Below are 23,710 nucleotides of genomic sequence, written 5' to 3' on the forward strand. Positions count from 1 at the left end.
ACACACCTGTAAAGCCAGCTGAGTCTGATCCACGTGAAAAGCACACACCTGTAATCCTCACACTTGGAGGTGGAAAACAAGAGGATCCCAGGGGTTCACTGGTTAATCAGTCTAGCCAACTGGTAAGCTCCAGGTTCAGTGAGAAACTGAAAAACAGGGTAGAAAGTGAGAGAGCACACCCAGTATTTATTTCTTGCCTCCACAGAGCCAAGCACATTAACTTTCATCCACACTCACACGCAAACACACAGATATAATGAGGCAAAAAATTCCTTACAGTTTCCAGTCTGAGACCAACCACAGACACTAGAACTGATGCAGGGGTGCCTGCTGCAGCCCCCTGTGCCTTTGCAGGCATCCCATAGAGAGAATGTACAAAGACTACCATGTTTGACTAAAAGTAAATTACAAGAAAAATAGAAAAAGGAAGAGCAAATGACTCCTGTAGGCTTCTCTGCATTTTTGCTCAGTGTCAAAGTCAGTGGAATTGAATACCTTATGCCTCCTATATTTCAGAAGGATTCTGGCAGGTGCTGCATGTACCCAAGGGATTGCTCCGCTCTGTTTGAAGATGATACCACAGATGGCTTAAAGCCACACGTCTACACGGCGGGTGGTGGTTTAATACTTCCGCACGTTCTAGACTGAGGTCTTAATGGATGTAACAGAGGCTGCAGCATGTAAATTTAGAGGGTGTAGTCTTCTGAGATCTTTTGCACGGCCCATTCTTACACATTACATATTCTGTTGTTCTGTATTTCTTCTTTCCAAACTTTAGCTCTATGTGAGTTGGATTTTATTTGCATATCTGTCCTTTCTATCACCTTTTGCTCTCCTCTCAGCTCTGGTCCCTTAGTTGTTTTTCTGCTCGTGGCCCAATATATGTGACTTGTATTCTCACCCAAAACAACTCTTGAGCACGTCGTGGCAGAGTTTTCATTTACAGTCTGTTTCTCGCTCTGTCAGCTACCTCCTTGGTTATCTGTGTCGTGTTTTATTCGGTTGTTGCTGTTATCATTTGATTTCTGTGCTTAGCTTCTGTGTTTCTGCCTCGTGACTGTTTTCATGTCCTGAAATGCTCTTCTGAGGATATTTACTTGATACCTTTTCCCTTGAAATTATTATCAACATGACCAGATCATCATCATCATCCCCACCACCATCATCCCCACCACAACTACCATCATTACTATCACCGTCATCCTCATCATGCACATCATCATCATCATCACAGCCATCATCACCATCATCACTATCCTCTTCATCATCACCACCACCATAAACATTGCCGCCATCATGGCCAAGATTATGCTCCATCTCTCAGGTGCTCTGTGCTCCTGTGCTTGGTGGAGTCTTCCTCCTTCTCCCGAGGTGGCTTTATTTGGTTCTTAGCCTTCTGTTCCACCCCTCTCACGGGTGCTCTCTGAAGCAGCAGACGGACGGTGGGGACTGGCAATGTTTCCACTGTCAGCTTTTAACTTTAGATACTTGGGCAGTGAAATCCTAAATTTCTGACTGTGAATCTGACTTACACACCAGCCTCGGGGTAGAATCATCGAATCATCAGCCCTCTGCTCTTGCTGTCTCCTCCTGATCCTACATCCTTCTGGAACGATCTCACGGGGCACAGCTAGAAACAGCGTTCTTGATATATCACATGGACCACACATGCAGGGTGAACCTACAGAGGAGCCTGCAGTGGCTCGTTGGTCATTGTGATTTCCTGAGCATAGCAGATATGCTTAGAGCTCCAGCCCGACACATGCTGCATGTCCGTCTGGCACAGACCCTGCCCATTCCCCTCCTCCCTATCTTCCTCCTAGCTAAGCATACACAGTCTGTAATGTCTGGTCCTCCCATTGTCTCTGTAGGATGTGTTGCCTTCTCTGGGATTCATAAACAGCAGATGTCCACTTGATGACTTTTCTGTTAATTCTCTCTGTCTGACCTACCACACCCTTGGACCTAAGTCCTCCAGTCAGGGCCGCTAAGAGAATGACGTGGACACGTCAAACAAGAGCAGCACAAATGTTGAGGGACACATGGCTACAAGGGGGACATTTGGCCTAGGCCTGAAGAAGTGTCACCCACAAGGTGCAATGTGATCATCCATAGCCAACCCTGCAGGCCCTGGAGGAGGGCAGGAGTTCACGGTGGCCACGCTTTGAGACAGCTTTAGGTGACCACGCTTTGAGAGAGCTTTAGAGCAAACTAAAGTGAGAGGCAACGCTCTCTCCCTCTGGTTACACACTGAAAACACACTCAGGTCTTTGCTTCTTACAACAGTTTTTTGTTGAGTTGGTTTAGAATCGCTCTAGTCTTTCTATATGTTAGCCCTTACAAATAACAACCGCTCAGAGTGGTTACAGGCTATTCTAAGTTAGTAGAATCAGAAGGCTCTCTCTGGCCCCACCACTCTCTGTCCCATCAGAAAGTCCTTGGGGAGGATCTTTCAGAGACCTCTGGCATCAGGACAGCGTATTTGGCCCACCATGGTTATTATGCAGTTGCTTGCAGAAGAGTCCAGGTTAATGGGACAACATTGGTACAGGTAGTCAATAAGGTGCCACATAAGCCAATGCAGGAAAAAAAGACCGCTCATCACTGTTCTGCTGAGTATCAACTGAAACTTTGCCAGAATCGCACGCTGGTACCTTACCTGTTGTTGCGCTCCAGAGCTTCCAGGGCAGCCTGCTGGAGCTTCCTCAGATGCTCCTTGGCTTGATCAATGTCACTGCTGTGCACTGGGCTCTTCTCCAACCCCTTGACTTCAGCCAGGAGCCGCTATCGGGAACAAAGCACACAAAGGTAAGATGGTCAGGTAGGATGCCCTGGCCTGGATGTTATTCGTGTATGGCCCAGGGGTCGCGGGGTAAAATGTAAATTCCAACTAAATTTGTGCATTGGGAGGGCTGGAGGGAAGGGAAAAATATTGGCAATGTTCCAAGTAAAATAATATTAACAATAGCTTAAGACTTGCAATTTCCTGAGAATTCTTAAGATTGGCAGGGGTTTCACGGTTTCTTTGTAGAGTTGGGTTGGGGAAAAACATCGAATAAAGGGATGTGTACATCACTATTAATTATTTCAAATGTGTGAGAGATGATCTTAATTGCCAATCTTTATGTGGAATTAAAGACATGCGGGGCTCGTGCTGGAAACTACCAGCTCAGGCTGGTGGCCTCTGCCTCATTAGGTGGTCCTCTGGGCTTCGGGAATAGGAAGAAGAGCTCTGGATGCCTGCCAGCTCCCTCATTTTGATGCTTGATTGAGATGTGGGGATACACTTTCCTTTTCTGCTCTACTGCAGAGTAAGGAGCGCTAAGTCCGTGACTGCAGGTGCTGCTCAGTCCTCAGAGATAGCTGCTTTTACTACTTATCATCCATCCATTTATCTGTCATCTGTCTATCTATCTATCAATCCATCCACCAACCTATCTACTATTGATTTGTCTACCTAATGTTTATGTGTATGGATATTTTGCCTGCGTATATGTCAGCGCACCACATGCATATGCAGTGTCTGCGAATGTCAGAAGAGGAAATCAGAGCTCCTTGAACTGGCATTACAGATGGTTGTGAGCCACCTCTGGGGATGCTGGGAACTGAACCTGAGTCCTCTGCAAGAGCAGCCTGTGGTTTTAATCACTGAGCTCCTTCCCCAGGCTTATTATCATATAGCAGGAAAAGTCTCAGAACACAGGATGCAATGCCCACATGTGGTTTTTGCTAGGGTTTGGGGGTTGTTGATGGTTTGTACTTTTTTTTTGTGGGTTTTTTTTGGCATATAAAGTAAGATATTATACTTTCTACTCAGAAGATAGAGTTACTAACCTCTAGGTATCAGCTTCTTGGAGCTTTTGGAGCTCTCTGTCATGCTCATTGGACACTCCCTAATAGAACACGACATGCTGACCTATTAACCCACTGACCCACTGACCCACTGACCCACTTTTCCACTGAGACTGATGGAAAAGTTGCACAAGGAGCCAGTGATCTGTACTGTGGCTCTAGGTCACCAGCTGTCACCATCTACCCAGTCTGAGTGACAACAGAATACTATTTTCTGGTAATCACTATAGCACCATTTATGTTCCTGGTCATATGTGATGGCTGTGGTTAGAGAGTGACCCAGGGGTGTTTTAATATTCAGGCCAGATACTCACCCAGAATACTTTAACTTGATATGAGAATCATCCCTTTAAAAAAAAGAAAAAGAAAAAGAAAAGAAACACCAGCACTTTGCATGACAGAGAAACAAACGGGGCTTCTCAGGTTGAGAGTCTCCTGAGATATACAAGTCCACGAGCATGCAGGCTCTCTTGATATCCTTCCTGATGGTTATTACCTGATACTGTGCTGTGAGCTGTGAGTCCAGGAGAGCTGCCATGTAAAGTTCATATTCATCCTGTACACACACACACAAAACACAACAATGTCACCAGGCTCGTGTATGGGAGTGGGCTACATGTAGATACTTATGTGCACGAGCAGCCATGTGTGCATGCGGAAGCCAGAGGTTGACATCATGTGTCTTCCTCTGTCACTCCCCACCCCATGTCTGCTCTTAGGCTGGCTAGACAAGCTGGGCTCCTCCTGTGTCTCTGCCTTGTTCCAGTAACACCTACCTTCTGTGAGGGAGCTAGAGGTTAAGAGTCAAGAGTCTTGTGCTTACTCACTGAGCACTACATACAGTAAGCCATCTCCCCGGGCCCTAGGATGATTTTTTTACATGAATAAAACACATAGGCATTAAGGATGTCTGTTAACTTCAGACCCTAACCCTGTGTAGTATAAACTTTTTCTGCAATATGCTCAAATACATGTGCGCACAAACTTAAAAAATTGTCATTGAATCCTAATGACTACCAGCTACTGATCAGTTCAAGTTCCTGTTGTAAAAAACCTTGATCTGCATTCAACATATCCCCTGCCGTGAGTAGTTCTGAGACCTGCTGAAGGTGAGGTGGCCAGGGTCCTGCGAGCAGCACATAGCCCTCATTACCCATCTCTTGTTATTAGGGAATCAGATCACAGCACAGGCTTTGTGATGGCTCCGGGGAGAACCGTTCCCCACAGGCTCATGTATTTGAACACTTATGGAGCCTTTAGTTGGTAATGCCTTGCAGGAAGAAGTGAGCCACTGAAGGCAGGCTTTGAGTATGTATAGCCTGGCCCTATTTCCTGTTATTGCTCTTCTTCCTGTGCATGGATGAAACTTTGATCAACCAGCTTCCTGCTTCTGCTGCCATGTCTTCCCTGCCTGTTGCCATGGCTCCCGCCACAATGGACTTTATCCTTTCGGAACCATAAGCTAAAATAAACACTTTTATCCATGTCTTGCTTTTAGTTTGGGTTGTTTCATCACAGCAACAGATAATTAACTAGAACAGGCCTTGAACAACTTAACTTTCAAACTGGATTCCGCAGAGCTACTTCCATCACAAAATCACGACAAACTGAAAACCCCAGAAAGATCCATATAAACATATAAGTGCCTAGTTGTGAAAGCTAGCTTATATGCCGTGTTGTTCAGATCTCATAATTGGGAAGCTCTGGCGGGAAATCATAGGAGCCGAGCAGCAAATTAACTCAGTGCTAGCTTCAAGTGGCTCACATGATTGACAAGACAGTGAGTGGATCCCCATGAGTCTCTCTGACTGAGTGATGCCTTCCTCTGTGGAATGGAGACTGTAATTTCTAAGAGGCATGAGATCCTTAGGTGTACAAGCCACTGTGTGTGCATGAGCAGCTGTCTGTGCACAGCTTCATGCTTGTCATGGACGGTTCTCAACCATCCTGTGGAAGATGTGTGCAATTACCTTAACCTCTTTCAGGAGATCCCCGAAGATCAAAGAGCTGTTGCAAATATCCTCAAAGATTTCCCCAAAGACTTGCAACCTGTTGAACTGCTGGGGGTTGTAGGTGCATATATTCTGGAGCTCCTAGGGGAAGACGGAGAGCCAGTTCCTGAAACGGGTGGGGTCCTCATGCTTCTCTCAGAACAGTGTGTCCTTCTGAGAAATCAGTCAGAAAAGGCCACCCAGGCACTGGCCTCTGCAGAGGGGCTGGCAAATCCATGAGCCTGATTCCCTTCCACGGCTGCTAAAAGCCAGGTCACTGTGTGTGTTTGCTTAGGTCCCATTTTCCTTATCCATCCCTGCTTCCTGCAATCAGAGGCTCATCCTCTGTCCCTCTCTAACCACCCCCCCCACATTGCCCTGACAGACATCCTCAGGAGCCTTCCCTTTCCCACAACTTAAATAGGCCCAAACCCTGGGCTCTGGCTCTCTGACACATACATGGCTCTTTTCTCTCCTCTACTGAATTCTTCCCAGAGTGTGCTTCCCTAGTGAGTCAGGTCCCTCTCAGCCCACAGTCAGTTCACATATCACAGCCCTCACCAGCATACCCCATCATCTCTAACCCAATGGCCTCTGTGCCATCACTTGCCCAGTCTCTTCTCTCCCATCTACTATAAGAGGTAAGGTAGACATTCTCCCGGAGTCCAGACACAGTGTTTCCACAACTGCCCCATCAATCACTGAGTGCTGCTGGTCATGAATTCTCCACCAGTTTACCCCTGTCAAATGTCACTTTATTGACCTTGCTGGGGATTAGAGGTGCCAGCAGCTTTGCTGCATTCTGGACCCCTAACTGAGGTACCTCAGGATGAGTTGGGGCCCACAGGGTCTTTGAGCTTCGGTCCCATGTTGACAACATTGCAGAGTCCCCTCCCCTTACCTCCTTCAGTCTGTTCTCATGGTTCACAGCCACCTTGCTCCCCGTGAAATCATACTTCAGGATATCATCCTTTGCTAGCACTTCTCTTTGGAAACTTAGGAACTTCTTGTATCTGTCAGCTTTTGTTATACCAGCTAGGTAGGAGCTGATGTACTGGTACACATCCCTGCCTGGGGCAGACCTGGAACACTGGCGGCTGGATACCACCTCTGAGTATCTGAGGACTTTCATCTCAGGCAGCCTGAGCTCTTCCTTCATGTGTGTTTCCCGGGAAAACACAGGTCTTTCCTTTAGTTCCTCTTCCTCTTCATACTGTGGAGATGTGGAGGTTTCACCTTCTTTGAGGGCATGGGAGGACTGTATTCGTGGGTTCAGATACCTGAACAGTGGCGTGTTGTGTGTGTCATCGGGATGCAGGGCTGTGTTCACTGTAAAGCGAACCCAAGCATCCTTCATCTCTGAGACTTGTTCTTTTCTGGAAATAGAGGAGATGGCAGAGGATGTGGAGGTGCTGGGTTTCTGCCATGACTTGTTTGCATTGCGCCAGTGCTGGAAAATGGTCTCCGGTGGCTTGTAGAGCTTCCTGGGGTTCAGGTGTCCTGAAGTGTACACATAGATATCCTTCCTGTGGTCCTCCTGGAGTCGGGACAGAAGTTTCCTCAGGTTGCATAGAGTCTTAACACCCTGTGTCTCACAGTGCTTCCACTTTAGGTAAACTGCTCAGGAGAGAAAAAAACATAACAGTGAGGCCCCTCCTGTGTCCACAGAAAGGCAGCCCTGTTGTATGTCTGTCATAGAAAAGAGGGGTCTTCAGAGAGGGTAAGAAAACAGCACCCAGTGTCATCCTTATAAGTCCAAGACACCTCAGGTGTAGCTGAGTATAAAGAGCACAGGGGGGTGCCCTGGGTGCTCTTATAGGCATAAAACTCACAACCCTTCAAGACCAATCTGAATAATCTTGTCAATGGGACACAACATTCAATCGGCTGTGAAGGAACTCTCAGGTAAGGGGACTTCTGTCCAGGGTTGTTTTTATGCACCCTGAAGCATCATTTCCTGCTATAAGGGCAGAGAGTCCACAGATATCTACAATACCAGAGGCATAACTTCTGAGAGGGTCCTGGGTGGGGGGAGGGATAAACAAATGTCACCCCTTCTGCAAGGTTGGAACCTCTCTTGTCCCCACAGCCACCAAGACTCAGGCTCCAAGTGGTAGGCCAGGTTCTCCTGAGTCTTGAGGAGCAGCTTAAGTCTAAGCTCACAGGATGTCCCTACAGCCATCATTTGTCACAGCCAGAAGTCCTCAGGATGAGCCCGTCTGTAAGTAGCTGCACAGCCACCTTGAGGAGGGATGCTGAGATGCTTATCAAGGTCTCCCCTTAATGTGGCAGAGCTGGTTGCTAAGCACATTCTTCACCAGCTGTTGGACTACTTTTGTTGCATGTTCCCTGAGCCCAGGTAGGCAGGATGAATGGGGACTTTCAGAACCTATGCTTGATGCGGTTCCACACATGTGCCCAGTCTTGGCCTAAAAACATCATCTGGGGAGTCAGGACACACCCTGAAAGGAACAGAAGGCCAGCAGAACTTCCTCCTGCTTGACAGTAGCCACGAGTGTGCCGGCCCACCGGACTCCAAGCTCCGAGTACTCTGGTCTGGCATCGCAGGACCAGAACGCAGGATTGGAAGCCTCAGGGAATCTCTCTCAGATTTGTTCTCTTTGTCAGAATCCAGTTCCTACTTCATCAGGGCAGCGCCTACCCCCAACACCCCCATGGCTGGCCAGGTAGCTCTCCCCTCTAGAAACCATTCATTTTCTCTGATGTGGAGCCCTATATCTTTGAGTGAGTAATGGCTTCCCACCCTTTGCTTCTAGTCAGCAGGCTCCTATGATGATAAACTGTCTTGGGGCCATGGTACATGGACATCACCAAAGCTCCTCCCGTCTTCATCCCTGGAAGTGATGCCTGCGGTCCCACCAAGCAGTAAATAAGCTCTGGTCATCTCAGGATTTTGTCCCTTTAGGGATGTGGTCAAACCCAGCTCTCAGCCACCCCAGCACAGCCCTAGATGAAAATGAGCCATACTCTGCCCTACTTGAGTGACCATGGCTGGATGGTGACACAAATACTTCTGGGAATGGGGTTTTAGGACTCCCCTCACTGATCAGCTCAGTACTCTCAAAGATATGCCCTTACCAATTGATAAAATATTAACGTGACTTTTATCAAAACCAATAGTCCTGCATTTCATCCAAAGCATGAACAGAAAAAGCAGGAAAAATATATGTCACCAACTGTGGGGTACATGCTGTATCAGAGCCGTCCTTCTGTTAGCTTATGTCCAGAAAAGACTGAAAGCCACCAGTCCAGTGAGGCTTTTCTAATTGGCACAGCGGTTCTCAACCTCCCACCTCCCTAACGCTCTGACCCTTTAATACAGTTCCTCATGTTGTGGTGAGCCCCCAACCATAAATTTATCCAATGGCTACTTTATAACTGTAACTTTGCAACTGCTATGAATGTAAATGTAAGTATCTAATATGCAGAATGTCTGATATGCCACTTCTGTGAGAGAGTCGTTCAGCCACCAAAGGGTGGTAACCCCCGAGCTGAGAAGCCCTGGCTTAGCAGGGGTTTTACATAGCTTGCATGGGAGTTGGCAAAGGCAGATGCCATTCCCTCTGCCGGAATCTTACACTACCTGCCACATGCTCTGTTCTAATTGTGCACAGTCTGACACGAGAAGTTTGTGCCTCCCACTGTGTCTGCCCAACTCCCAAAGACAAGGAAGCTTATGCTGATCCCAGGCCAGTGAGGCTCCCTCACAAAGGACCTGAGAACAAATCAGCTTTGAGGAAAAACAAGACTTTTTTTTTTTTAAAGATTGTTGATGAGGAAAACATAACATCAGGGCTGATGGACAAAATGTAGATTAAATTAAATACCCAAAATGTTTTTTATTAGCATTGAATATGATATTATTTTGTTTTTCATCATTTAATATGATTTTTTTTTAGACTTGCATCTTTTGGGGGTGGGGATGAGAGATACAAACAACAGCCTTTAATATGAAGATCAGTTTGGACCCTATTTCTCAACCAAACCAGCCTCTGATTCTAATTCTGTTTCCATGAGCAGCATTCAGGCAAGCCCTGTGGAGCACGAAGAGAAAGCACTTGGGACATGGTGAAAGATCTGCGCGTGCCGCAGTCACCAAGGGAGGACTGTGAGTGGGAGAGTAGCGAACGTGTAGAACAAAATAAAGACACGAACTGGAGACCCTTCTTCTCACTGTCCTAACATCAAGCCAGCGCTGACCGCAGAAGTAACTGGGTGTAAACAGCAATGCCCTGGGATCAGGTGACACACATCGAATGAGGAACAGGGCACAAAGAACGCATGCGCACCAGTGATTCACTCAACCCTCCGTTCACTCCAGGACCCTGCTCCTCAGGAAACGGAGTGGGTCTTCCCACCTCAGCCCATTAAAGAAAACCCCCCAGGGCATGACCATAGAGCTACCTCATCTAGATAATTTCTTTTGAAAGTTCCTTCCAGGATTCTATTTTGTGTCAGATAAATAATTAAAAGTAACTATCACCTTGGTGCCTGTGTTATAGGATGTTATAGGAGGGATACCTCCCTCCGAGGCACTGACCAACACACACATGAACACAATACATGCAAAAACTAGACTAGTCTCAGAAAAGTCATAAAAATCCAGGCTCCAGGAACCTCAGCAGATGCTAGTCTGCAATATACCACCTCAGCGGACATGAGCCACCTGCGTGAGTACTCTAACAACAAAAGACCATGTCTCCCAGCAGATGTCCTGCCAATGACCTGGCTCTGACACTTGTGGGTGTTGAGGGTCCAGCATGCTGGCTGACCTGGCTAAGCACAACTGAGGCTGTACCAGTCAGCGTCGTCACTCTCAAGGGACATCTGCAGTGGGGCCAGCATCCCCTCAACGACGTCCCCAACACTGGATGTAGACACAGGAGTTGGCTGGCACTGGGACATCGGACTCGCAACCTGTTGCTCTAGCAACAGTCCCTAAGTGAACTCTGCCTCTGGATATTGGTGGTGTCACTTAGAGGCGGACTGTTAGGTTGTTAGATTTATTTCATGTGAGTTGCTCCCCACTGTTATTACATATGGACAATAAACTATGCATTCGAGACAGACACCTGACTGTGCCTGCCTCTCTGACCTGTAAATCATGTTTCAAGAGAGTGGTGTGGTTGGTACAGGAAGTTTCGCAAAAAGCACTGAACTAGTAGAGTGAGGTCCTCCATCCCTTTCCCTCCAAGGTACTTATCAACACATACAGGTACACCATACACCTTCACACACATCCTATAACACAGACACTAAGGTGATAGCTATTTTTAATTATCAGCCTGATTCAAAATAGAATCTAGGAAGGAACTCACAAAAGAAATTATCTAGATGAGGTTGCCCTGAGGGGTTTTCTTAAATGGGCTGAAGTGGGAAGGCTCACTCTGTTTCCTGGGCGGGCCCTGGAATGAACTGAAGGGGAACTGAGTGGAGCACTGGTGCGCATGCGTTCTTTGCTCTGTTTCCGCTTGTGGACAGAAGTAGCCAGCTTCCTCAAGCTTCTGAAGAGTCTAAGATTCTCTAGATCCAAGCAAACCCTCTTGATCCAGGAGCTGACCTTCCGCTACCAGAAAGGTTTTTACTTTCAAAACCACTTCTGAGAAACCAGCTTTCCCAGACAGTCAAACATCAACTGGGCTAGACAAACATAAAAATAGAGGCAGACCACTTACAATCAGGTTCCATATCCTCAGCCATCGCCCCTCTGATCGCTAGCTGCTAACGGAAGCTGCAGTTGCCACGGAAACAATAAACATTCCTAGCCCCGCCCCCACAGTGTAACTCTGGGGCCTGGCCACAGGGTGCCAGGATAACAGAGCAGCCAGGGTCTGCCACCTCTCCTCAGCCAGGCCTGGGATCTCTGGAGGGATGCTCACTGGCTTTACTTTGCAAAACAAAACAAGGCAGATTCATTACAGCACAAGGGACCAAAGATAACACATCCCTGTGTGTCCCCAGTGAATGAGCCTCTGCTGCACTCCTTGGTTCTAGCCCAGAGCACAGAGGACTCTAAAGAAGAGGGCAGAGGTGTTTCTGAACACGTGATAGGGTCACCAGCTGAGATCCTGAGTTCAGGCAGGGAGGGAAGAATTCTGGTTTGCACAAGGCATGTGCTAGTTAAAGCGGCACCTCCCGTGGAAAGTGTTAATTTTTTTTTCTACAGCCAAAAAAAATTTCTTCCACATCATGGCTTATGTCAGGGTAATCATTCTACCCTAGTTGACAAAAATCAGAATGTCAAGGGTTGAATATGTGTCGATCCTTAAGAATACAGTAACACTCAGACACCCTTCTATTGTTTAGTAGTCTATCAAAGTGACTGAAGGAGAAGTATATTCAATTATTATTGGTGCAATCCACTGACCTGTCAAAACTGAGCTGGATTTTTCTGGAAGCAAATCCCTGGCTTACTACCCATGTTGTCCCCACATGGGAGACAGGGTGGCTTCTGAAGGCCGAGGGATGGAAGGACCAGACACCTAGGTCCACCCAGGGAAGAGCCTCCTGAGCAGCAATAGTAAGTGCTATGGAAAGTCAGGAAGAGCAGAGTTGCAGCTGGCCCCAGGTGACCTTGACCTATGACTCAGGCAGTTGAATTCTGACCCAGAGCCTAGGCTCCTTTCAGCCTGGTGGAAAAGTGGCTTTGTGCTGCTTTCAGCTGTCAGGATTTGGTGTGCAAGGGAACTAACAACTTTTTTACAGTGCCAGGCTGGAACCCAGGTCTATGGTTAGAGGCATATGCCCTACCATGGAGCCACATCCCTGACCTCTTCCCAATCAGGCTTAGGGCAGAGAGGTGGTGGTATTGTTGGGGGTGGAAGGGCGCATATATACACAGTCTACCACTGTCTTGGGTTTCTATTGCTGTCATAAACACTACCACCAAAAGCAGCATGGGGAGGAGGTGGTTTATTTCAGCTTACAATGATCAGGTCATATTCCAACCCTGAAGGAAATTGGTACCCAAACTGGGCAGGAACCTAGAGGCAGGAGCTGAGGCAGGAGCTGATGATGCAGAAGGCCACAGAGGAGTACCGCTTACTGCCTTGCTTCCTGTGGCTTGCTCAGGCTCATTTATTTCACACTCAGGACCACCAGCCTAGGGTGTGGCACCACCCATAGTGGGCCCTTCCGCATCAATCGTTAATCAAGGAAATGTTCCACAGACTTGCCTATGAGCCAGTTACTATGGCATTTTTTTCTCAGCGGAGGTTCCTCTTCCCAGATAACACTAGCTTGTGTCAAGTCAACAAAAACTAACCTGACAGGAGCAAGAAGTAGAAGTAACACTATACAGAGGAGCTGTCCTCTGGCTCCTCTCTGTAGAGACAAAGCATTTTCCCAGCCGCATTTCATACAGACTGTGTTGATTCCCAGCCAAGCAAGTGTCTGTGGGAAGATCTGGCTGCCACCTATGGACAGCTTCTCTGGGCATCTGTCGCCTTCCCCACAAATGAGAGCAAACTTGAGAGATGGTATTTTAAAAATTTTGTATTCAATTATTCACACCAAAGAATATCCATTAAAATTATGAACATTTCTAAATATATTTCATGTATCATACATATATATATATATACTTTTATATGTATAATTACATATCCACAAAAGATTTCTTACTTCTTTAAGCATGTGAATAGAACAAAGATAGAGATTTTTTTTTTGCAATGTAACACCCATATATGCATATATACTGGCTGTTTGAATTATGAATTTATTTACACCTTGTCTGAGTTATAATAAATGATTAATGTTCTATTATACAAACATAACAGTAAAGTTTTTTCATAAATACAAAGACTGCAAATGAATACATGAAAAATTACACACATGTACAATATTTATAATTTATAAATGCAAAGATAAGACCTCTTTAAATTATTGCACTTGCGCACTTTACAAAGATTTTTTTTATGTCATACATATAAAATCATCTTTTTTTGGAATTTACTAACTCATCAACTACAATAATGTTGGATATCATTAGCTTGAAATTCTTTCTTTCCCCTTCAAAAGAGAGCCCATTAAGGCTTTGGCTGCAGACCCATCCACTGAGGATCAGTTGCTTGGGACCTGTGCCCCTGCTCCAGCAGGTGTTGGCCATCAAGGAGGTTGTCCCCATGGCCTCTGAGGTGTCTTGGCTGGGTGTGGATGGCGGCGGCGGATCTCTTTTGTTACTGTGTTCCTGTGGAGAAAGTTGCTCTTCTTAGAAAGAATCCAGACGCTGCGTTTGTCGTTTGGTAAGTGTTTCACAGTGTTCTGGGCAAGTCCGTGATTCTTAAATCGGTGGGGCACTGTACACAGAGAGATACTGCTGTGCACCAATCAGCTGCCCTTTTTTTTTTTGTACAGTAAGTGAACATGTAGCATATACTCCAGACAACAGGTCATATGGAAACAGTATCCCCATACATCAATCATATTATTCACTGTTCTAGATACAGCAGAAGACCGGAGATCGGGATGACCAAACCAAGAAAAAAAGTGGGGATGCCCATAATAGAATAGTGTTTTAGGTGGGCTATACAATAAACAGGTGTTTGGGAGTTTATTTCACATTAGAGATAAAACTGGCAAATGTATAGTACCTGGAGATTGAGCACTGAGATATGTACCCTGACTTCCTCTTGAGACACAAGCTATACTCAACTAAAGTTCCACCTTGGTGCTTGGCTTTTTCCTGCGCCCCCACAGGGTCAGGCCTCCGTGTGCTGTTCCAGTTACAAACCCTCACAACTGCAGTAGGGGCGCAGGCAGACTGATCACAGCCAGCCTTCCACTACTGAGCATTTTGTCATTGCATGAAACGCCTTAAATACTTTCATTGATCAAACCGTACACCCTTTGTTTCAAAGACAGTGAGAACGACGGCCTCCGCTGGGCACCTCTGATTTCAACTTACTATAGATAATGCCAGCCAGATAGGCGGCCGCAGAAACTCATGTGTGAAAATCTAAGAGCCATGCGAGGGGAAGCCGCGGCTGGCAGTGAGTGTGTGACTAACTCAGATTTCACAATGACTGTCGAGTCACCCTGACATCTTGCCACAGGAGGAGTCTGTGACTGATGGATAGTCTTCCAAGAATCCTAGTGCACACAGCATCAGGATCGCGCAAAGCAAATGCAGGGGTGGGATGTACAGAGAGAAGAGACCTTCAAAACCAAAGGCAGCTGGGGAGCCAGAACACAACAGATTGGTGCCGCTAACTGGAGCCACAGTTCCCCACAAACAAGAGGATCCCAAGTCACCAGGGTAGATGTCAGTGAGGTGGGATGATGACAGGGACCTGGTGAGCAGGGATGCCCCTACCAGGGACACGCTCCTTTAAATGTTGTCCCTTACACTCTGGAAAGGTAGGGTGACCACAGGAGAGAAAGGGGAGAAGTCAGCATTGAAAACAGAAAGGGACCAGCCAAGGCGAGGTGCATACTTTTGTCCTATTAAAGGTGACACCATAATTTAGACCTAAGAGAGCAGAAAACACAGCACACCAAGTTAAGCCCATTGAAAGGCCCGGTCTCTAGGGCGTTTTGCAGCAGCAGGCAGGCTGTGCTAATATAGCTAGCACATACATGAACACACTTGAAAGAGCAGAGTTCACTGGGTATGTATAAAATAAAAATGCTAACACATGCTTAAAAGAGGAGAGCCACACTAAACAGGTCACATCAAGCTATTTGTGCAGTGGTGGGGGTGGGTCACTTGGAATATCTCAGCAACAGTCTGACAACACTTGTCAGGCAGGAGGGAGCCAGGGACAGGATTCAACTGCTCTCTTCCTAGCAAGGTGGAATGCTGACCTCCACAGCAGAATGCTTTTCACTGTCCCCACAGCCTCTAATGAACTGACATATAGTTGATGTTTACAAACTTTAGAACTGTATTTTACTCCCCGGGATCAATACTTCATGTTGGTGTTGGCATGCACTTATGTATCTGGGAACATTTTCTCAGAAAGAAAAAAATAAGAAGATAACCACAGTGTGGAAGCAAATTAAATAATCACCATTGCTATAAAATTTTTGTATCACCAATGATTGTAAATAATATAATTTTGGTGAGTTGAACATTCTGTTTATATTCATTATTAGCCACTAAGTTTGCATCAGCCGTTAATGAGAAATTCCTGGAAACCTTTGGAGAGAAAACAACTTCGAGAGACAAAAGGTGGGATTTCACGTCCCTGTATGTTAAATGTACTCACTCCACTTGCCAAGACACACAAAAACCACTCCTGAATGCATGAATTTTAAAATCAAATTATTAACTAAACATGGCTGTATCCTGGCCTAGTTTATTTTGGGCAGATTCACGCCTCCTAACTGAGTCTTGGCACATGGAGGGAACAATGTTGCAAAGGTCTTCCCAGATACAGTCTTTTTTCCAAGCTTTCTCACAGGATACTATTTCACAAGAGACTGAACAGCCAATAAAGCTCCAGCAGGTTCCTCTGCAAAACTGCCCAGGCAGGGCCAGGCCATACAATGTTCTTGCTTAGGTCAAATTAAAAGAAATTGGCAGTCATAGGTGTCCCAACGCCAGGGTCCTTTTATATGCTAGGGGACAGAATCCATGCACGCATGCCTTTGGAATGCCTGAGTTAAACAGCCGTCTTATATGCTGCCCCTTCCTACAATTCAGATTCCAAGATGATAGACAATCAGTTTGTGTGGATCGGGTGGCTTTTTGCTGAAGCCAGTGACACCTGTTTGTATGAGAAAGGTGGACTAGCTTCAGTGACCACTCATGGGAGAACACACTCATACTCATGTCTTTATGGAGAGCTACCTGTTTCCCTACAGGGAAAACAACCGCTTTTGAATATGAAGGTGACTTTCTTTTTTTATTTTTAATAAATGCTTGCTTCTTTCTTTTCTCTCCTTTTGTCTCGTGTGTGTGTGTATGTGTTGTACATATATGTGTGTGCTTGTCCCCCACACCATGCATATATGTGTGTGCACATGTGTGCACAGCCCTGGTGTTGTGGTAGCTTCTCTCGTTGACATCACCTTATAACAGAAAAGGGAGTAGCACACAGCAGGGGTGGGGTGGGGAGGAGATGGTAACATTTTAGAATCCTGTGGGGAAAATCACATGTACAGTGTTAAAGACACGGCTTGTGTTCAGCCCACTCCGCTACAACTGTGAGTCAATGTGTGGAAGGAAACTGAATAGACTTTGCAGATGCCAAGCTCCTGTGTGTATGGTGATCAGGTATCAACATCTATTCAAAAAATTCGTTTTAAAGCAACTTTTCACACTTCTGCCAGTGTTGGTTTCTGATCAGTCTCTTCCTTCTCAAGGCTCACTGAGTGAGAACAACGGAGCTTGGATTCTCTGGTCTCCAGGCTGCTATCCTGAAAATCCCCATGGTGTCAACCTGTGACTTCCTTAGAACTCCACAAGGAGGGCCCAGGGCATCCTGGCTTCTCTAGAAGATCACACACACTGGAGAACTAGCCACACACAATGGCGTTCAGCCTTCATTGTGGATCTCTGAATGGTGAGAGGAGACACCAGCAGGGTCAATGTGGTGGTCCTGCGTTTCCTCCTGTCCAGAGAGGACTGTACAGTGAGGAGAGGGATCAGAACCCCAGGAGACTGCCATGCTGTCGGCGCCTCTGAGGAGGGTACGACATGGGATGAGGTGTCCTCTGGAATAATCTTTTGTTTTGGACGTGACTAAAATTCTGCCATAACGCACAGTAAAAATATAAAGAGATTGTTAAAATTCACATTTTTTTTTTTTTTACTCACAAGATTTGCTTGCTGGAGGAAATTTATACGCCTTACTTTTATTTTCTTTGTGTAAAGGGTTTGGCAAAGTCGCCAAAGGCTACAGTGAGGAGGGGGGGTTGTTTTAATTCTTTGACATGGTTTGAAGAGAGCTGCAGTTCCCCGAAGCCTGGGATGTACCCTGTGTCCCCTTGATGAGGGCAGAGGTATGCTTCCTTCTGAGTGGCGTTGACTCACCTACATGCTCCCAGAGAAACTCAAAGAACACACCTGTAGTGCACCTGTAATCAACAGCTTGCATTTCTCTATAACCCATGGACTAGTAACCTTCATTACATGTGTCCCAGGCTACAAACCTAGTTAACCTACAGGAAGGTCACATGTAAACTTCACAACGGGGGGGGGGGGGGCGTGTGTCCCATTTCTAACCAATGCCACCAAGCAGCGGCATTGCTGTTAGAGAAAGGAAGCACAGAACCAGGGTACTGGCCACACCCTCATGGAAGGATGCAGGCAAGGACCCCTCCCGTAGTCTCTGCCCCCTCCAGCCAGTGCAGTGCTGGCCTGGTAGCAAACAGCATTCCAAGGTCAGGTGGAGCCACGGAATAGCCGACATCTGAACACGGTGTAGCCTGGGCGGCTCACTGTCCGAGGTGTGAACGGCAAGCAGGGAGTCATCTGCTTCACATGGATGTGCGACGGTACCTTCTGAGAGGGGGGGTTTTCACCCCCCTTGAAAATAAAAAGAACAAAGTCACAGAAGCAGGTTGAGTCGATTGCTGGGCAGATATCGCTTCGGGATCAGTCGTCCACCTTCACGTTCAGCTTCTCAGATGTGCTCTTGCCAGCGACCGGGCCTGAGATCCACATTGCTGTCTCTTCCCCGCGAATTACCTTCTCCCACTGATTGAGGTTATCCCTAGGAACAAAGGATGTAGTTATGGATGGCATCGAAACAAGAGTTCCTGGGCTGGCTTTCAAAGGTGACATCGCCAGTGTGGGACAACTGAGCACAGCCTCGTCGAGGGTCGTTCTGATGCTGACAGTGGCCGGTGCGAGGTGTCTGGGCAGGCTCTATGCCATGTCACCTCAGCTGCGAGCCTCAGGGGCAACAGAGCCCTGGGCATCTTGTTCTACCTGCTCTAGGCTGCAAAGAACAGAAACTCAGTTGGAGAAAGGGTTGTATTTCCTCATTATCCAGGATGCAATCAGCAAGTGTGTAATAGGGCTCCTGGCCGGGGCTGGTCCCTGCAAGAAGCCAGGGGTGTCGGGTGGGAGAGCAGAAATGACAGGGAGTTAGGGAGGCCAGTTACACTTGCTTCAGGGTCCTCTATCCTGACAGCTTCTCAGGTGTAAAACAACTCAAATTCCCTGATTTGGGTTTCCAAAACACCCTACCGCAGACACGGCACCTCCAGTGACCTTCCACAGGAGCCCTGTTCTCCAACTGTCCTCCAATCTCCTGTCTCCTTGTCCTCCAATGGACTGTCACAGGCACGTGGCCTTGCAACCCTGCAATGGTGACTCCTCTGTGTGCCTGGCAGAGTTCTTCACAGCATCCCAGCCTGACACTGTCAGTCACTGACAATGTCAGTGTCTGAAGAATGCTTTGACACTGGCAAGCACAAAATTTATACATGGCACTACTAAAAATCCCCCAACTTTTTAAAGCAAGCATGCTAAGACACCTTTAGGGAAAACAATTCTTTTAAAAAATAAAGAGTCCTAAACTATGACATAAGCAGGGTAGAACTCTTCATCTGCTCCAAAATGTGTCATTTCCCCAGATCTTAGAGGCTTTTCTGAAACATTGGGAAAAGACAAATACCAAAATTAGTAATTTCCTTAATGTTCATGTGTACGATATTTATATACTAAAATAGTCTTAAAACAATGATATGGGCCCAGTCCGCCAAGCACAGAGAAATGGGGATTCACCAAAGCTGCCCAAAGCTACTTACCACACTCACCAGACTACAGCCAGTCTTGTGCTTGAAGGCCCAACAGCTACTTACCCTGACAGCTTCTAAATGTTTATTACAAATCATAGCGTTGCAGACAGGAAAGGGTGTTTTCATCTTACATTGTTGTTAAAATACAGGTATGGATTCAGATGGTTTGCTATTTTGCTATTCCCACTGCGCTTTAATGTCAGCACTTCCTGTAATTTGATCCCTCCAGGAGCGAGCCACAGCCCACGCCCACGGTGTGGAACCATCTATGGATTTAATTCTAGTGACCTCCCTATAATTCAGGCCACTGAAGATCAACAAGATGAACCACTTTCCAAGAATGGAAGAAAGGCCATCTCTCAGACAGGAAAACAACTGATCTAAAGTGGCCTTCCTTGTTGGTTTTAATTGATGTTCTAAAAAGCAATCTATAAACCAGATGGTAGTACACGCCTTTAATCCCAGCACTCAGGAGGCAGAGGCAGGCATATCTCTGAGTTCAAGCCCATTCCAGGATAGCCAGGGCTACACAGAGAAACTCTGTCTTGAAATACACAGCAGAGGCTAGAGCACACCACATTTGGGTTTTATTTAACACCTTCTGGCTAAATGTCTGCCCTCTTCTTCCTCTGGTGTCCATTCCAACCAAGACCAGGCAGTGAGGACGTGCCCCAGACACCATTCACTCCCTGCTTATATTCGAGAAACTTCTCTTACAAAGGAAATTAGAATCTTTTAAAATGTCAATGTTCTTGACTGAGTTAGACTCTCAGAAAAGGGGGAGGGGGGTGGTTCTGCAGCCAGAGCAGGTAACAGGTAAGAGGGTGAAGCATGCCCAGGAGGAAGGGCACCCTCTCCCCCAAGTTTTTTCTCTTCCACATACAGTTCCAGCTGCAATTTAGGCTGAGCCTGTTTTCCTGACAATCATCTAAGCAGAACAGCATGGTCCTTAGACACAGAGCTGGGCATTCTTCTGCATGGTGACAAGGCCTCCTGCTGTCTTTCGGAGAAAATGAATGTGCATGCTCTGCCTATAGACAGTACGTAGGTCACTGAAGGAGACACACACTGGCAATGAGATTTATGACAAAAGGCCTTTTTGAGTGTCTGGGGGCCACACTGAGTGTCAGAGGGTATAGGGTGCTGCCTGGCAGGAATCTAGGAGTCAAGGCCAGCACAGATCACAGACTTGACACTCACAGACTGAGAAGGGAGCCGCTTAAAGAAAGAAGTGACTGCTTTCCCGGAAACTCCGCGTGCCTGGACCACACAGCACAGGTGACAACCCTATTTCAAGGGGTCCTCTGCACACAACCCCTTTAGCTCAGCTGGATGTCTATCCCTTGACCTACCCTGGTCCTGATAAACGCTGCCAGCATCATTTACCCTGTCAGAGCTGCATAATAAGCTACCTTAGCGTCAGCTGGTATCCTTGTTTCAGCTCTGATAAGAAGAAAGCAAAGAGGGCAGGGCTTTGGGAGAGGACCACCCAAGACTCCTGAGCAGGGCCAATGGATACCGGCGCAGAAACATGGGCTTCAAATCAGGAGAGTCACTGTACACTGTGAATATGGCATATCCGTGGGCTGTGGAAAACCCCAAGAAGAGTTCAGGATGGCTTTGTAGCCGCTTGGAATGCTGTGCCTACCTGCAGGCCTTCAGCAGAGGCTCTGTGGGCGGGAGGATCTGCGTCAGGGTAGTGTAGCAGGGGATGGCCACAGCATTGTAGAATCCAAGCTGCCACAGAGAGAAACGAAACAGTGTCACTGTTAGAAAGCTGACGTTCTCCACTTCTCTGTCCCTCACCCCTAAGTACCAACTCAGCTGTTCCTGCTGTGTGTGGTTTCTTCTATGGGCTGTATGTGTGCTGTGTCTTCTGCATTGCGCTACGTACTGTGGGCTGTGCGCTCTCTGTGTATGCTCTGTGTATGTGTGCGCGCTCTGTGCATTTCCTGCAGTGTGCTGTGTGCTGCATGTGCTCTGTGCAGTGTTTGAATGCTATCTGCTTTCTCTGCTGTGTGCTGTGTGCTGTGTGCTGTGTGCCCTATACGTGTGCTGTGTGCTTTTCCTGCTTCGTACGGTGTATATGTGCAATTCCTCAACACACCGCTACAGTTTACACCCATGGAATTCAAAGCTTAAGTGAATTCAACAAGATTCTACTTTCACCTGGCACAGGCTTGAATCCAAGGCCTGTTTGAGGCAATGCATTCACTTAATGCTGCCTTGTGGACATTTCAAAGTCAGGCTCAGAGCCTGTCACCTGAACAACTCTCTTCCAGCTTAGCATTCAGGGGCAGCTGATATATTTCCGGTTTTCTTCTGTGGCCTCTAGCCTTGTGCCATCTCCATACCCCACCCCAGACTTATGCCCTTCAACAAGACCTCATGGTGTTCACTGAAGTTCTCCTAGCTCAGCTCTCTCTCAGCCTGTGAGACTCACAGTTCTAACACCTGACATTACCCTGCCTGCTCTAATGAAAGGCAGATGTGGATTGGTGTGGGGGGCTGAGCGGAGCACAGGTAACTGTCCTCCCCCCTAGGGAGCCCCTCTTCATGACTGGCCAATAGATGGCAAAGAGGCAGCCATCTGCTCTCTAGGTTAGCTCAGCAGCTTCTTTAGAAACTGAACTTTGGGGAACATGGGAGAGGAGGAGCAGCAGGGAATCTTCATGGCCCCCATTTGCTGTCTCCTACTGGAGTTACTGCCACAATCTTCATGCTTGGAGCAACACTTATGGGTTTCCGCTTTGAACTGCTTTGAAGCTAAGTTTGAGACAACGGTGTCTCCTCTGAAGTCTGGGTGGACCTGGCCCTCGTGGGTGGCCCTTCACAGGCTCCTGGGGGCCAGGGTTACAGGGATGAACCAGCACAGTGGACTGGTTTTTAATTCTATAGCTAACGCAGACATTCTCTTATTCTAAACCTTAGGAAGGAGTCACTGGGCTAGAGCATCTGGAGAAAAAGATTGCTTAATGAGGGAGCAGAGCGCTTCACTGTTGTGACAAAATTACTTCACAGTATGCACATTTAGAATTTAGATGAAGTGGTAAAATATTTTGTGCATCTCAGAGATATTTAAAACCCCGTCATGCTACCAAAAGAAGTTAACTTTTTTTGGGCAAAACTCATTCTATTTTAAAACAAACTACTATTCTGAATGTAAGTACTAAAACAGACTTTGCTGGGACAGAATGTGTTGTAACTATTTGGAAAGAATTTGTTAGATCCTTTCCTTAAACTACGTGACAAGACGTATTTCAAACAATTCTTATAACCCAATGTACGGCGGTGCAGTGTAAGGGTCAGCTAAGGGGAAGGGGCAGGTGGTTATACCCCAGAGTGGGCAGAGCTTCAACAGGTTCACACAAACACAGGGACCAGATAGAAGACACTTAATAGTGAGCTCTGTGTTTGAGAAAATTCTACCGAGGGTTAAAAACCACCACGTTCCATAGACAGATGGCGGACAGACAGATGGACAGCCATGTAGAAGGCTCTCGTTCTTCATACCTGTCCTTGAGGGACTTCATCTCGCTTGTCTCTGTCCATCATAGGAATGGGTTGTATGCCCAGCTTCTTCATCTCATCACCCTACAAGAGACACGAGGAAAATTATCTGTCATTTTCAAATAGACACAGGACATTGCGGTGTTCATGAGATTTTTCTTCAAAACAAATATCTTGTGCCCCAAGAGACATATCAGAGCAATGGCCGTCTCTGTCACTGTGTGGTGGGGGAGAAGGATGGGAAGGCCTGAAGGCTGTTCTTGCCTTTTTTTTTTTTTTTTTTTTTGTCAAATGGTTCTCCCTTTGTGTGAAATGAGTAAAACTGGGCTTGAACAGTATTGACTGAAGAATGATAAGCAGTTTTCCAAAACTGTCAATAGGGGGTCCAGGACACCTGACACCTCAGTACTGCATTCTTGCCATGGGCGGAGCCCTAGGGGACTTCCCCCTCCAGGCTTTGGGATGAAGAGTTACACCATCCTCTAGAGATGCCACAAGATGGCCTCTTACAAAGGCACTTGCTTCTGTTTGGTTAAAGTGTTAAAATCTTCTCAAGGATGCATAACTAATCATTTAATTGATTTTTTTCCCTCAGAAATCACAGCCTCATACCAAAACCATCTAAGATTTGTTAAGGGTCGGGA

The 23,710-nt window shown here is 46.8% G+C and overlaps 2 protein-coding genes across 2 annotated transcripts in view; both read right to left on the bottom strand.

Annotated features, from left to right (window-relative positions):
• CUNH6orf118 (chromosome unknown C6orf118 homolog) overlaps positions 1–11,573 on the bottom strand; it is a 22,961-nt gene extending 11,388 nt beyond the window's left edge. Inside the window, exons 1-5 of the mRNA XM_028781473.1 lie at positions 11,540–11,573; positions 6,745–7,460; positions 5,823–5,945; positions 4,349–4,408; positions 2,660–2,784 (exon numbers count right to left, since the gene is read on the bottom strand). Of these exons, the coding sequence (XP_028637306.1) occupies positions 2,660–2,784; positions 4,349–4,408; positions 5,823–5,945; positions 6,745–7,460; positions 11,540–11,564 (1,049 nt within the window). The 5' untranslated portion in view covers positions 11,565–11,573. The remainder of the gene's footprint in view (positions 1–2,659; positions 2,785–4,348; positions 4,409–5,822; positions 5,946–6,744; positions 7,461–11,539) is intronic.
• Positions 11,574–14,391: 2,818 nt separating this feature from the next.
• The window catches only part of Pde10a (phosphodiesterase 10A), a 66,129-nt gene continuing 56,810 nt past the window's right edge, over positions 14,392–23,710 (bottom strand). The window contains exons 18-21 of the mRNA XM_028781474.1: positions 23,070–23,150; positions 21,205–21,293; positions 18,350–18,523; positions 14,392–14,437 (exon numbers count right to left, since the gene is read on the bottom strand). Coding sequence (XP_028637307.1) covers positions 18,406–18,523; positions 21,205–21,293; positions 23,070–23,150 — 288 coding nt within the window. The 3' untranslated portion in view covers positions 14,392–14,437; positions 18,350–18,405. The remainder of the gene's footprint in view (positions 14,438–18,349; positions 18,524–21,204; positions 21,294–23,069; positions 23,151–23,710) is intronic.

The sequence above is a fragment of the Grammomys surdaster genome, unplaced genomic scaffold, assembly GCF_004785775.1.
Source record: "Grammomys surdaster isolate TR1022 unplaced genomic scaffold, NIH_TR_1.0 447, whole genome shotgun sequence".
NCBI classification, from domain to species: domain Eukaryota; kingdom Metazoa; phylum Chordata; class Mammalia; order Rodentia; family Muridae; genus Grammomys; species Grammomys surdaster.